Source organism: Heptranchias perlo, chromosome 26 (genome assembly GCF_035084215.1).
Source record: "Heptranchias perlo isolate sHepPer1 chromosome 26, sHepPer1.hap1, whole genome shotgun sequence".
Classification (NCBI taxonomy): domain Eukaryota; kingdom Metazoa; phylum Chordata; class Chondrichthyes; order Hexanchiformes; family Hexanchidae; genus Heptranchias; species Heptranchias perlo.
Genome location: NC_090350.1, coordinates 36,037,661 through 36,053,044, shown reverse-complemented (window position 1 = coordinate 36,053,044; position 15,384 = coordinate 36,037,661). Strand labels below are relative to the sequence as shown.

At 42.1% G+C, this 15,384-nt stretch overlaps 1 protein-coding gene across 5 annotated transcripts in view; it reads left to right on the top strand.

Moving 5' to 3' along the window:
* The window catches only part of LOC137342691 (receptor-type tyrosine-protein phosphatase U-like), a 767,577-nt gene that overhangs the window by 708,560 nt on the left and 43,633 nt on the right, over positions 1 to 15,384 (top strand). For 3 of the 5 annotated variants that reach the window (XM_068006795.1, XM_068006792.1, XM_068006791.1), the window contains 4 exons: positions 5,681 to 5,856; positions 8,033 to 8,220; positions 12,447 to 12,534; positions 15,169 to 15,245. In XM_068006795.1, coding sequence (XP_067862896.1) covers positions 5,681 to 5,856; positions 8,033 to 8,220; positions 12,447 to 12,534; positions 15,169 to 15,245 — 529 coding nt within the window. The remainder of the gene's footprint in view (positions 1 to 5,680; positions 5,857 to 8,032; positions 8,221 to 12,446; positions 12,535 to 15,168; positions 15,246 to 15,384) is intronic. The other 2 variants (XM_068006794.1, XM_068006793.1) reach the window with 1 other exon arrangement.

Here is a 15,384-nt window from a genome sequence, read left to right as displayed (position 1 = left end):
TTCTAGAGAAAAGAGCCCCAGCCTGCTCAATCTTTCCTGATAGGTATAACCTCCCAGTCCTGGTATCATTCTAATAAACCTTTTTTGTACTTTCTCCAGTGCCTCTATATCTTTTTTATCATATGGAGACCAGATCTGCTCACAATATTCCAAGTGTGGTCTAATCAAGGTTAAATCCATTTATCTCTTTGCTGTTTGTTGCAAAACGGTGAATTTCAGCAAAAAGCAAGTTCTAAAAGTAATACACAGGGGAGACACACAATGGAACTGCAAGGGAATTATTCTGGAGAGCAAACAATAATATTGGATTCATTTTTGTCCCGAGCCTTTAAAATGACCACAAATTCCCAGGCTGAGAACAAATTGTCACTACAAATAACAATTCTGACAGAAAAAAGTATTTATGATTAGAAAATTCCTTCTACCCGCCCCCCCCCCCCCCTGTCCTCCCACTCAAACATCTTAAATCAGTATTAATAGTGCAAATGTTCCAGCAGTTCCTATCGGCAGCAAGATTTGTGTTGGAAAGTCTTATTGGACATTAAAATAAATTGTAATGTTAAATGTGTGGTGGACAAATTAAAGTAACAATTGCGGGGAAATTGGCATAGGCCCAAAATGGTCAGTGCACGCTGGAGGCCTGAGGTTCGACTGATATTGGGCCTTGGGCCTCATCAACATATTTCTGGCAAGCTGCAAGCACCTGTTGCACCCTCCAGTGGCCTCCAGTTTACGGCCCTCGGGTACGTCTTGGGAAGGGCGGAGGAGAAGAGGAGGGGGTGGCAATCGCAGGCCAGCAGCGGCCTTCAGGAGTGCTGTGGAGATGGGTGAAGCACTCCTGCTCCTCCTGGCTCCACAGGAGGGTGAGCTAAATTTCAAAATAAAGTTACCTTTTTGTTAGAAGCCGCTGGTTAGGCCGTATCAAGCACTTGGAAACCTGATTGCAGCATGCCCGCCGCATACTCCACTCAGCACTGACCAATGTTCGGGGATCATTAAACAGGCATCAGGCCCCTCATTACCTTTTGCAAGGGGGTCCAACACCAGTTTCAGGTGGCGTATTGGGAAAGGCAGCTTTACCAATAACGGAGGCGCAGATCGGGCGCGGGTTGTTGTGCCCCGAAAATAATACTTCTTGGTCCCATTTTATACTCAGAAAACAGGCACAAGGAGGATCAAATTCTTCTCCAATGTTTTATATTAAGGATACCACCCCCTCCTAGCACCAGTCTGAAACGAGCAGCATCCTCCCTCCTTTTAATCAGGAGCCATTCCTGCAGGTGACTGATTCTCTCTCCAAGCACCGATTTATTTTTTTCTGAAGTACGTACTTTCTAATACAAGAATCAATGAAATGTCCAATTCAGATGAAGATTTTTTAATTGTTTTCCCAACAGTAATCATAATTACTGCTTGATGTATTTTAAATTAGCTCCCCGCCCCCCTCCCCACCAAATAAATATCATATTCCACGAGTCAACCTATAACAGTGTGTAAACAATGCTGCCAACAGTCAGCTGTGATTGGCTGGAAGATTACCTCTGCCACAGCATTCAGTTATCTATCCTTAAATTTTATTTTTAAAATATTCCACTTGAAGGGAATAGTTTTTATTTAACTTTAAAACTCCTGGTGAGAGGAGAGCTCACAAGAACATACGAAAGCATCCTAGGCCCAACCATTTTCAGTTGCTCCATCAGTGGTCTTCTCTCCATCATGGCATCAGGAATGCAGCTACTCGCTGAAGTTTCATAAGAACAAGAGTAGGCCATTCAGCCCCTCCTTCTGCCTGCTCCGCCATTCAATTAGATCATGGCTGACCTGTACCTTAGCCCCATTTACCCACCTTCGCTCCACAGTGTTCAGCTCCTTATAATAAATGTGGTATCAATGCCTCTTTCTTGATTTTGCACTCTTTTCCTCCCCCCCCACTCCAGTATCATGAAGGTGATTAACCCGCGCCCGATCTGCGCCTCCGTTATTGGTAAAGCTGCCTTTCCCAATACGCCACCTGAAACTGGTGTTGGACCCCCTTGCAAAAGTTAATGAGGGGCCTGATGCCTGTTTAATGATCCCCGAGTGCTGGCAGTCACTTCACGCCAAGTGACAATTCTTCATATATAATTCTTGGTGGCAGGCTAATCATCAGCTGTAGGGGGGAAGGAATCACTAATGAACCAACCTTATAGTTCTCGCATACACTTCCCAGCAGCAGTAACTGGATAGTTGGAACCCTTCCTGTGATTTTCCACTCCCCAGCCCAGAAATGCTGTGGTCGCAGCTGAGACAACTAACCCAGGATCAAACCTGGGAGCTTTATGATCTATAATGGCTCATTATCGTGCCAGGTGATCTATAAAATTGAGGTATGGAGACATGGGGCACAGTATGTTACGGTTGACTATTGCGCTGGGACTCGAAAGTGTGCAGCGTAATATGAGACAGCTTGTAACAATCTTTAATTTTCCAGCAGAGCTTTAACATCTTCAAAACTGTGTGTTGTGACTTTTTCCACATTGCTGTATTCTGAAAGTTAACGATCTTTCTGTTCGGCTTCTAAGACTTTGGTAAAATACTGGTCAACCCTTCAATACGTGCGGTCAGCTGATGATTTGATAACCTTAAGCATCCCCAGCATCCAAACAACCAGGAATCTTGTTATCGCACAAAATTTGCTCTAATCTGTAGTTTGACTGAGCTCTCAAAAGCAGTATTAAATTCAGGGTGCACTATGTCTGTGGAAAGACTGAGTCAATTGTGATATTTACATTAAGATATTTTTACAGTCCTCGACATTTTCAAAAAGTGAGGATTTCTCATAAAAATAAACGTTTTTTTTCTCTCAGCCACCTTTAATATAAAATAAATTGGTTATTTTCTGCACTTGGATAAATGTGATATATATTTATTTAGGTTTTGAGGCCTTTTGCCCGTGACATTCCATTAAAGAGGCGCTGCCTTCATGACACACAGTGTCTGTCAAATACATAATGCAGTGATGTACATCGCACTGAAATGCATTGTCGCATCACTCTGAGAGGGACATCATCGTAACAAAACTAACGCACGACTTTCTAAAGCAAAAGGTAGAAGATGCTGGAAATAACACGGCGAGACAGTCGGTAAATGAGAGGGAACAGATGGGTTAACATTTCCAGCGAGCCATTTGTCACAAACCTCCCGGCTGTTCTCCCTCCCCAAGAAAAAAAAATGAAGGTTTGCCAAACACAACCTCATGAGGCTGATGCCCCTTTAATAGTTGGATATTAAATGTCCGAGCTCAAATTTCGATATGACCGAAAGGTCACAATGCCATCGTTGGTTAATTTTTTTGAATTATCCAAACAATAATGACTCTTTTTAAGACTTCCATCTTTTCTTGAATTAATCTGCACTTATATAATTCACCAACAATGTTTTTGCTCTTTCTTCTGCTGCCCTTGATCTCTCCATTTGTCAGGAGGAGCTACTATTCCTACTCCTATTACCCGTAAGTGCTCAGAGCCATTGTTTACACTGGTTTAAAGACTTTTTAACTGCCTTACCTTTACTCAGACAAGCTAGATGTCAAGATGTCATGAAAGTTAAACTTGAGTTCGATTCTTATTTTTAAAAATCACCATGGGGTTGGGGGCGAGGGAGGGGGGATTGAAATGATCCGTCTCATTGCTTGATCTGTGATAAATGTTCTGTTTCCAAGAAAAATTCAAATAACGCAACTGACGATGGTTCTCTCAGCTTTTTATTCACTTCATTGACTATCTTATTACTGTTTTAAGGTTGGCTGTTTTGCAGAAAATTGAATGCTTACTGACATTTAGGCATATTCTGGTCTGAAATTGATCTCCATGGTTGCAAATTGAATGTATTGCCCATAACTAAAACTGCTCCATTCTAATTGCTGTTTGTTTAGCAGGTCATTGTGATCCCAAACAAATTCCGTCCCAGTGCTGGTTTTCCACGTGTATATTTTTTCCTCCTGTTGGCAGGCAAATTTCCATCATGCAGTTAAAAAGTAGCAAGATGGCCATTGGTCATAGTCTTCACCGTCACTGCTTTCAATGCAATCGGCCAGCCAATGATGCAAACCATTCTTGGCAAGCCAGCCAAATATGCTTTATTTTTTGCTCTCTGTTATTGGCCCCCGGCAATTGAAGAGCACTGTTACACCTTGCAGTTTGGCTGTGAAACGAAGAATATCGGCCAACTGAGGCAAGTGCCATGGAGCGATGGACAGCCCTGTTATCTCAACTTACGGCCTACTGATCTGGAGTTAATCGCTTGAGTTACCGCAAGCAATTATAAATGCAGTATCCATATCTCCTCTTACTTGACTTTCCACCCTTTCCTTCTATCATGAAGGTGATCAATCATGCTGGGGATACGGTTCTTTGAGTGCTTCATATGTAGGTCTTGTTGGCAGGCTAATCATCAACTGTAGGGTAGGGGGGGCGTCACTAATGATCCTTACAGTCCTCGCTGCACTTCCCAACAAGTCACTGGATAGTGGGATCCCATCCTGATATTTTCCACTTGCCGGCCCAGAAATGTTGTGGTCACAGCTGAGACAACTAACTCAGGATCAAACCTGGGAGCTTTATAATCTATATGGCTCATTATCGTGCCAGGTGATCTATTTATAGTAACAGGAGTAGGCCATTCAACCCCTCAAGCCTGCTCCATTATTCAGTTAGATCATAGCTGATCTGCACCTCAACTCCAGTTACCCGCGTTTGCTCCATTTCCCTTGATACCCTTACCTAACAGAAATCTATCTATCTCAGCCTTGAAAGCTCCAATTGTCCCAGCATCCACAGCTTTTTGGGGGGGGGAGAGTTCCAGATTTCTACTGCCCTTTGTGTGAAAACGTATCTACTGAATCATCATATAATTTTGGTATACATATCTTAAATGGGAGGTTAAGTGCAGGGGAGGAACTTCCAAGACAAAGTAATTACCCTCTCATGGAGCCCTTTTTTTCCAATCGCACTTCTGTTCCTGCACTACCCAAGCCTCTTGTGAGTCACTCACTTCTACACAATGTATATGGTTATAGAGTAACAGAGGTCTGTACCAAGTCTTACAGCTTCAGCTCAGTTTGTAACCATAGAGACTTTGCAGAACTGAAGGCCTTTTTGAGAGGGTCCTCCTGCCAGCAAACTATAAAGCGCCAGTCACCTGTAATCTTTACAGGTTCTGTTTACAGGAGGCTCATGCTTCAAGCAGAGGAGTGGGCTTGGTGCCAAGCCTTTGGGAGGGATAAACCTTTTGCACTGAAAGTCCCTCAAACTCCAATGAAAATGCCAATGCCTCTCAACATTTGCTTCCTAGTTACAATTCAAAAGCACAATAAAAGCATAGATTAATTTAATTTATAAAACGTACAAAACATTTAATGGAATGATGGATTGTAGTCAGCGTAATGACATTTAACCTTGGTCATGAGAAAGCCTATAGTCCACCTACTAGCTCTGTTTGAATGTTATGCTTTTCCTCTGCCCCCTGTTCTCTCTATTATTGGCTTGTTGAAACCATGACGATCGGGGTTGATTGTAAAATAAACTTATTTTGTGCTGTTCTTTATTCTTGCCTGCATTCATCAACCTTATTTCTGACTTGTAGAAAAAGTTACCAATTTTAAAAGTGTACTCCGCTGACTGGTTTACGTGTATTCCGTTAGGAAACCCACCCAGATGAAAAAGACGGCTATAAGCTCCCGCCATGAGAAAACACACATGATGAATGCCATGGACAGGAGTTTCACTGACCAGAGCACCCTGCAGGAGGACGAGAGGCTGGGCCTGTCCTTCACGGAGGCACATAACTGTAGCACCAGATGTAAGCCGTCTCAGAAGGGTAACATCTATTAACAATTCTTTTTATCTGTCTGGCTAATGGACATCCCTTTTTACATCTAGCCATTATTTCTGGAAAAGTATCTTTCCTTCATATTATTTCTCTTCATGAATGACAGTATGCTTTAGATAAGAGTATGTTTCTTAATCAGATAGTGAGCTACCATTCATTCCAGAGTACTTAATTGATCAATGTGCAACATAAGCTGCTTGCATGGAAAGAGTTCCTATTAAAATATTACAGCTTTTATAAATCATATATCTATATGTGCTGGAGAATAATTGAAAGTACATCCTGTTCGCATTGGCTTTGGCTCTTGCTCTGAATGGAAATTGAGTTGGGTTTAGCATATAAGCACATAACTCATGCTGTTTCCCTTTGGGTCCATTACTAACAGGTGTAAAAATCACTGTTTCTCTTGAAGAAAGAAAAAAAAGTCATGCAAACTTCAAATTGGTACCAGCTCCCAAAACGAAAGGCTCCAAACTGGAGGCAGTGGTCATAGAATCCATTGTCATCTTTGTGGTAACTCAGAGGTTGAAACTTCCTCCTATCAATAAACATCAACATGAGTGCAAAGCAGGATTTGCCCTTTTATACTTGCGCCGACCTTTTTCGTAATATCGTGATGTTTATAAACAGTTTTGAAGATGCAGTCTATATCTGTCTCTCTCTATAAGACCATTCCGTGTGAGATCGCTCAATTCATGCCACTTTTTATTAAATGTGCTTGGTGACTCACCAGGACAACGGCATGTTGCCTTTTTTCCCTGTACCTTCGTAGGTGAAAGGGCAGGTGTTGACAGAAATGTCCCTCTTCAGAGTCAATTACTGAAATTTTCCTGGTATGGGCCCTGCAGGCAATTTCTAAATAGCTAATATCTCCCAAGTATCCCAAGATACATTATATGAAAAAGGCAGCATGTTGCTATCCCTGTGGTTCAGCAAACACTTGCCCTTTTCAACAAGATCAGGACATAATGAAAAGAAGCATTAATAGTAAGTAAGGTTTTAAAGTAATCGCTTTATTTTACTTATTTACCAAGTCACAAACCTTTATTAGGTGCCCCTGTAGCATCAAACCACACTGCTTCTTGCCTCACCTGGAGGCTGGTGGAATCTGGACCTTTATGTTGTCCACGGCTGCTGTAAATGTCGCTCCTCGAGTGTCTGCAGAACATGCACGTTTGCAGAGACAGAACTTTGTGGCAGTTTTTCATCCAAGCTGAGAGGGAGAACTGAAATGGCTGTACAGTGATCCAAATTAATAATATCCTCTCCAGCCCCTCTGCTGGAAACCCACTGAAGGAGCAGCTGGACCCTATAATGGGAAGACAGTAGGGTTGGAATTCTAGAAGAATGAGATCAAATTGGCCAAATTCATTGAGAATGGGTAAGCTTGAATGTTATTACTTTTTCTAAAAGTCAATTTCTTCACAAAATCACAGGATAGGTTTGGATGAAATGGGATCTTTGGCCCATTTGATCTCATTATTCCAGAATACCAACCCTACTGGTCTTCCTAATATAGGATCCTTAGATGAGTTTAATATCCTGACAACCCATCCCAGCTGTTCATCACCCTCTGAACCCAAACCATCTTGTGGTGGTATTCCATTTTTACACATACGAAGTCACATTAATTCCATGTTCTTTTAAAGAAATGGGTGTAAGGACAGAAATATTTTTCTATCAGTTTTAAAGTAGATCTAAGAAGAGGAGCATTGCCACATTAAGTAACATTTAAATTTTTAAAAATGTTAGTAAATATTTCATATTAAGGGATGTCTTTGCTGATGAAAGGCATCTAATCCTGCCCAATCTGACACTGTATGGATTAAGCTCCCTTTACATCATTGTTCAGTGAAATTTGAGAGAGGGTAAGGCACACTGGGGCAAAATGTTCTCTGTTTGCAATGTGTAGAAAAATCACAAATGTGTTTTTTTTAAATTCACGTTAATGACTTTATCACAAAGAGCCGAAATTTTCTGCAATTCACTTTAAACCCCCCCCCCCACCTAAATGAACCTTCTGACTCGGAGGCGAGAGTGCTACCACTGAGCCAAGGCTGACTCCTAAGATGTGTGCTTCTGTTTCACACGGTTAACTTGTGCTTCTTTATGTAGTTAACAGATCTGTTTTCTTCCCTCTCCAACCACCCCCCCTCCCCAACAGACGAACAGCGTAACATAATGAACGAATCGAGCAGCTTGTTAGGAAGTTTTTCTCGGAGTCCTCGCGGTCGAGCTGGCTCTCCTTACCAGACCGGCCAGCTGCACCCTGCGGTCCGAGTGGCCGACCTCCTACAACACATCAACCAAATGAAGACGGCAGAGGGCTATGGCTTCAAGCAAGAGTATGAGGTGAGGATCAAAGAACGTCAACCATCCCATATTCCTATGTTGCATCCAGAGATCATTTCAAATGTCTTGGGACATATCTACAGCAATAAACTGATGTTTTGATTCGAAGGAATGAAACAAAATCGCCTTGATTTTAGCAGAAATCTTTGGATTGGTCTTATGACAAACCTAAGATTTTTTGTGGTTGTCTGTTTTCAATCTTACTTCAAAAAGAGACTGAGAGTATATCAGGGGGATAAAAACTAGTGCTGTCTCTGCGACCATTGATAGGGGAAATTAATTAGGCTACAATTTTCTTTTCTAAAAGTTAAGAATGCTAGTGCAGGGGATCAGGGACATTTACTCATTTCAGACATCCAGAACCGGCATCAAGAACTCCCAGGTCAGGGACAGCACAGTTAGAAAGAGAGTAAAGTTTCCCCCACTCTGCCCAAACAATCGGCTTCAGCTGAACTCTGGTAAAATAACCCAGCTTAAAGGGTTAAATTATGACCAGACTAGGTTTGTATTCCCGTGAGTATAGAAGATTAAGGGGGGATCTGATTGAAGTGTTTAAGATGATTAAAGGATTTGATAGGGTGGATAGAGAGAAACCATTTCCTGTGGTGGGTAAGTCCAGAACAAGGAGGCATAACATTAAAATTAGAGCTAGGCTGTTGAGGGGTGATGTCAGGAAGCACTTCTTCACACAAAGGGTGGTGGAAATCTGGAACACTCTTCCCCAAAAAGCTGTTGAAAATTTCAAAACTGAGATTTTGTTAGGCAAGGGTATTATGGTTTACGGAACCAAGGCGGTTAGATGTAGTTAAGATACAGATCAGCCATAATCTAATTGAATGGCGGAACAGGATCGAGGGGCTGAATGGCCTACTGCTGTTATCTTCCTATCTTCTTATCCCTACTATACCAGCGTGACATTTTTTCCTTCATTTCCCACCCTTGTAGCCTCTCTAAAGCGCTACAAGGGTGGGTAATGATGCCAATTTAGTACCAGTCAATCAGTTTTGCCCACTGGACTGAGGCTGCCTCTTTCACCTGGGACCAGTACAGCTGCACAGTTATCCTGGGGTGTCAAGTACTGTTCAGACATGCTAGTAGATAATCTAATCTAATGTAGTTCTTGTCACTTCTTTACAACAAAATCACTGAACGTAGGTACATTATTTGGCAGTTTCATGTGGTCATCTGTGGTGTAAATGTAGGTATTTTAATTAACACAATGTTCTGTTGCCGATTCATTTGTATTTTATGTATAGTCGACGTGTGATCATTCAAAGTCAGTTTTATGGTTAAAAAAAGAAATTCATCAATAATTTTAATAAAGCTACAAAATAACACAGCAAAGTAGGAATTTAGTGCTAAAAAATTAAATTATCAGATAGCTGGAATTAAGCAACTTTGAATTAAAAGTAGACTGTATGATATATATGAATTAATTTTCAATAATATAATCCCATTTCAATATATTGAAATATTTAATAATTCTATGATTTATGTCTTTGTGCTTTTTCCACAGGTGGTATTGTATTGAATATATTTTCTAACCCACCAATAATTTCCTGCTTGCAAAGGCAATTTCAAATCTGCATATTCTATTCTTGTCATGTACATCCTGTTTTTGAATGATTTTTGAAATGTGCACTCTGCCCTTTACACAAAGTGAGAATTTTAACAGTGTTGCTTGGTCTTTTTGCTCCATTTAGAGGTCCTTCACAACCGGCCAAAAATAATGCAGCTTAATCTCAAAGGCAACATTTAAGGGGTGGGGGAAGAAATTATATTGGATCAACACTTTTCAACCTGTGTGAGCAAGAACGGCGGGCCAGCGTTTTTGCTTCAAAAATATAATTAAAACATTTAGAAAGACTAATCACTGGTGAAATTCTCTGTTCTCAATTGTAGGATTATCTCTGGATTTCACTTTCTGGGACACCAATTGTAGTTCTTGTTTTATTGTTGGCGAGCTTAAAAAATGTTTCTTTTTATTCGTTCATGGGACGTGGGCGTCGCTGGCGAGGCTGGCATTTATTGCCCATCCCTAATTGCCCTTGAGAAGGTGGTGGTGAGCCGCCTTCTTGAAACTGAGTGGCTTGCTAGGCCATTTCAGAGGGCAATTAAGAATCAACCACGTTGCTGTAGGTCTGGAGTCACATATAGGCCAGACCGGGTAAGGACGGCAGGTTTCCTTCCCTAAAGGACATTAGTGAACCAGATGGGTTTTTACGACAATCCGGTAGTTTCATGGCCACCATTACTGTTACTAGTATTTTGATAGTTGTGTACTGTCTCTGTGATAGTCCAGAATGGCTTTGAATTTAGACTTCGAGGTCAGCTTCCTCAATGGCCAAGTTGGTAGAGGCATCATCCAGTGGAACATAAGAATAAGAGTAGGCCATTCAGCCCCTTGAGCCCGTTCCGCTATCTATCTTAACTTCATTACTCGCCTTGGTTCCATATCCCTTAATACCTTTACTTAACAAAAATCTATCAATCTCAGTTTTGAAATTGTCAATTGACCCCTAGCCCCAACAGCTTTTTGGGAGAGGGTGTTCCAGATTTCCACTACCCTTTGTGTGAAGAAGTGCTTCCTGACTTCACCCCTGATGGCCTTGCTCTAATTTTAAGGTTTTGTCCCCTTGTTCTGGACAGCTCCCCTGCCCCTCCCTCCACAAAAGAAAAAGTTTCTCTCTATCTACCCTATCAAATCCTTTACAGTGTCTAATGAGCCATACAGACCAGGAGGTCTCTGGTTCAATCACTAATCTAACTGTGTCAGCTTGGCTCAGTGATGGAACTCTTGCCTCTGAGGCAGAAAGTTACAGCTTCAAACTCCCCACTCCAGGACTAGAGCACATAATTAAGATTTTGACACTTCACCATGGGACAGTGCTGTATTGTTAGAGGTTCTGTCTCAACTCATCTGCTGAAACCTTCATCCATATCTTTTGTTACCTCTAGACTTGACTATTCCAATGCTCTTCTGGCCAGCCTCCCATCTTCCACCCTCTGTAAACTTGAGCTCATCCAAAACTCTGCTGCCCTTGTCCCAACTTGCACTAAGTCCCATTCGCCCATCACCCCTGTGCTCTCCTACCTACATTGCTCCCGGTCCAGGAACGCCTCAATTTTAAAATTCTCATCCTTGTTTTCAAATCCCCCCATGGCCTCGCCCCTCCCTATCACTGTAACCTCCTCCAGCCCTACAACCCTCCGAGATCTCTGCACTCCTTCAATTCTTGCCTCTTGCGCGTCCCCGATTATAATTGTTCCACCATTGGCGGCCATGCCTTCAGCTGCCTGGACCCTAAGCTCTGGAATTCCCTCTCTATCTCTCCTCCTTTAAGACGCTTCTTAAAACCTGCCTCTTTGACCGAGCTTTTGGTCACCTATCCTAATATTTCCTTATATGGTTCGGTGTCAAATTTTGTTTGATCATCGCTCCTGTGAAGCACCTTGGGATGTTTTACTACGTTAAAGGCGTTATATAAATGCAAGTTGTTGTTGTCTTTTGGATGAGATGTTAAACCGAGGCCCCGTCTGCCTGTTCAAATGGACGTAAAAGAAATCCCATTGGACTTTTTCAAAGAATAGGAAGGAGTTCTCCCAGTATCCTGGCCAATTTTCATCCTTCAACCAACAATAACAAAATAGATTAGCTGGTTAGTCATTTAATTGCTGTTTGTGGGACTTTGCATGTGTGTAAATTTGCTGCTGAGTTTGCCAACAAAACAACAATGACTATACTTAGAAAGTAATTCCTTGGCTTTAAGCACTTTGGGATGACCTGAGGATGTGAAAGGTGCTCTATAAATGTACGTCTTTTTAAACTGTTTTGAGTTAACCAATCTCAGACACTTTGACATTTAGGTGTATATTAGAATTGGCCTCGGGGTCCATTGGCTGGGAGGGGACAAATCAGTCAGGGTTCTCGCTCCTGGCTGCTAATCAGTAAAAACCCCTGCTGGAAAGTGTGTGTGTGGACAATGGGTGAGAACGGAATCAGTCTCAGCTGCGATGACCTCTGTGGTCAAATAGCCTGTTGACGGCTTGTGGGTGCAAACGTGAATAATGACCACTTGGGCAAGGTAAGACGGGGTATCGAAGCTATGGAACTGTTCCCACAGCAAGAGTCAGTGCCGTCAGGAGAGGAGGGACGAGCAAAGGAAGGAGAAAAATAATTTTGTGGTTGGGTGACCTTTTAACTGGATTTTTTTTTTTCTCTCCAGAGCTTCTTTGAGGGTCAAACTTCGTGCCGGGACATGTCAAAGAAAAAAGAAAACAGGACCAAAAACAGACAGGACAACATCATTGCCTGTAAGTTAGTGAGCACAGAAAAGATATGTACGTATATATATGTGTGTGCGCGTGTGTGTGTATGTGTGTGCGCGTATGTATATGTGTGTGCGTGTATGTGTGCACGTATGTATATGTGTGCGTGCGCGTGTGTATATGTGCCCGTGTGTATATGTGCGCGTGTGTATATGTGTGCGCGCGTGTGTATATGTGCACGTGTGTATATGTGCGCGTGTGTGTGTATTTTTTTTATATATATATATACACACACACATAAGATGTGGGCAACGATCCTGGCATTTTATATTGGAATCGTGCCCGCTCGTGCCCGCTGGTGCCCTCCAACACTGACCCATTGCCAGAGTTTGCAGGGACACCTCGTTTTTCTTTGGCGTCTGCTGCCCCTTACCCCCAGAAACTACAACAGCTGCCGTCCAAGCCCCAGCTACAGCTCTGATCGGCCCCCGAACAAAGGATTGCTCCAGGAAGTAACCTATTTTAACAAAAAAAAAATGACCTCTCAGGGCTCCAGACCCCATCAGTGGGGTCCACAAGTGCCTTTGTGTGGGCCTCACTGTTCCCAGCGTATCCGCGGGTACTGATGGAATTCCAGTTGAGATATTCCCTGCCCCCACCCCGGGCCTGTCATTTGTTTTGTAAGGGTGGGTCAGAGGTTCAGCCCCTTATTGGGCAATATTGATACTCTCTGAGATGGCGGAGACCCGACGTAACTGGGTGTTTCCTGCTCCCTTGCAGGAGGTTCCACTGAAGTCACAGCGGACGACCAGTAGGACCCCTGTAGAATTGTATTGTCAAACTCACTCTTCCATCCATTTGTAGATTCCTAACCCAGAGGATTGCCTGGGTTGTTAGCCTGAGTCTCAGCTTTGCCTCTGCTGGTTTGGTGAAGATGCCCAACTGTTAAACCAAACCTCGGCAAAGAGTGAACGCATTCAGAAGAGGGGGCAGAAAATGAGAGACAAACAATGCCAAACACTTACTTCATGCGCAGGCTAACTGCACTGGTGGTGTTTGAGTAAAACTGGCGACCAGCATGTGTAAAGTCGACTATTTGAATATTTTAATGTAGGCAGTGCCTTGTCCTTCGGGTGGTAGCTGATTTTCCACTGCTACTAAACAGTGATGAAGGCACTAGGTATCCAAAGTGGAGGAAACTCGATGCTTCCTGAGAATATATCATCCTTTGGTAAGCAGCAGTGTGAATCGATGAGGAGGGGCCCAAGTGAGAAGCAGTGTGCAATGCATATGGCAACCTAATTAAAAACATAAGAACGAGCAAGTTCTGAGTGCCAAACATCCTTTGCAGCTTTCAAAATGCACTAATATTGCCTGACATATAATCTTTGTAATAATTATATAACATATCTACTGTTTAAAGTAAAATTAGAGAAAAGTACAGAATTGTGGAAATCTTGTTTTTGCATTATTCTTTGAATTTTTGTTTTTTAAAATGTAATTTTTATCTATTCGTTTTGGTGCAGAGGTGCTACTGCATTCCTTGGAGAACTGATAAATTGCCCACGCAGGTTAGAATCACAGTCTGTTCCAGACAGCATATCTGTGTCTCCAATGTGAGAGACTTGTCAACTTGTCAAGGGGCTTCCGTGCTGTGAATTCAGCTAACTTCATTACACACCTCAAATATGCTAAATAATAGTCCACACAAGGGAGTCACAGAGGGTCCTGTGTTGAGACATTTGATGAGAACAAGCACAGACAATCTATGCCAAGTGAATGCAATCCCAGTCCAAGAGGGAGCAAAATCCAGGCATGAAATTGCAATGTGTTGAACCAGATTTAATATACTTTCACTGTATCTAAATCTTGTTCCATACATCACATTACAACATAAAACTCCAGCCATAAACTTACAGTGTACCAAGGAATATCTCATTCACTTCCATCATTTTAAAATCCTGATCCACAACAATTTATCATCAAAATCCTGATCTAGCCATCAACTGCCCCCAGTTTTATGGGCAAGAGTTCTCATTTTTTTTAGTCCTATTTTTCTTTCTAACAGTCAACCTGTAAAGTTTTTTTTTGTTCCCGTTTTCTCCTTTTTCTCTTATCCTCAAAAAGCACTGATTCGTGCTGGCATGGGGTACGAGGGCTATTAGCAACCCTCTTGTACTTTGCTCAGTTAGGCTTTCATACGGCCTTGGCGGACTCAGCAAGCTTTTTTTTAATGGCCACCGCACTTAAATCCAGTCGATCCAGTTCCATCGTTCTTCTAAAGGCAGCAGTATGTTTGTAAGTCTGATCACGTTTCTATAAAATGCATATTTTTGTTGAGAATTTTCTCTTGATACTAAATAAATGATTAAGTGGACTAAGGTGCGTAGGTTTGCAAATTGCTCGTTCTTTCAATAAAAATCCTGATCTAAAGCTCAATATTCCTGACAAAGAAGTTACTTTTTTTATTTACCAGGATTGAATTTTGAACACTTCAATGCGCTTTAAATACTCAAATGTGAAGGGACACGTGCATTTTCTAGTGGGGCGAAGTTCACCATTTTCCAGAGAATGGATAATGAACGTCCCCTCTAGGGTATTCTGGTTGAGTTCCATTATGTACCTCTCAATCTGTTAACACTCTGTATCTAATGAACTCTTACAAATAATATTTTGCAGATGATCGTCATCGAGTCAAGTTGCATCCATTACTGGGAGATCCCAGTTCTGACTACGTTAATGCGAGCTACATAGATGTAAGTGATACTCTCTGCACTTGTGCATGACTCTCCGCAGTTGCTGAAAATGAAGTTACCACATATCTAGATTAAAAGAAAATAGTTACACTTCACTCACTGTCTAGGCTCACAAATGAAGAATGGCTATTTGGGCATG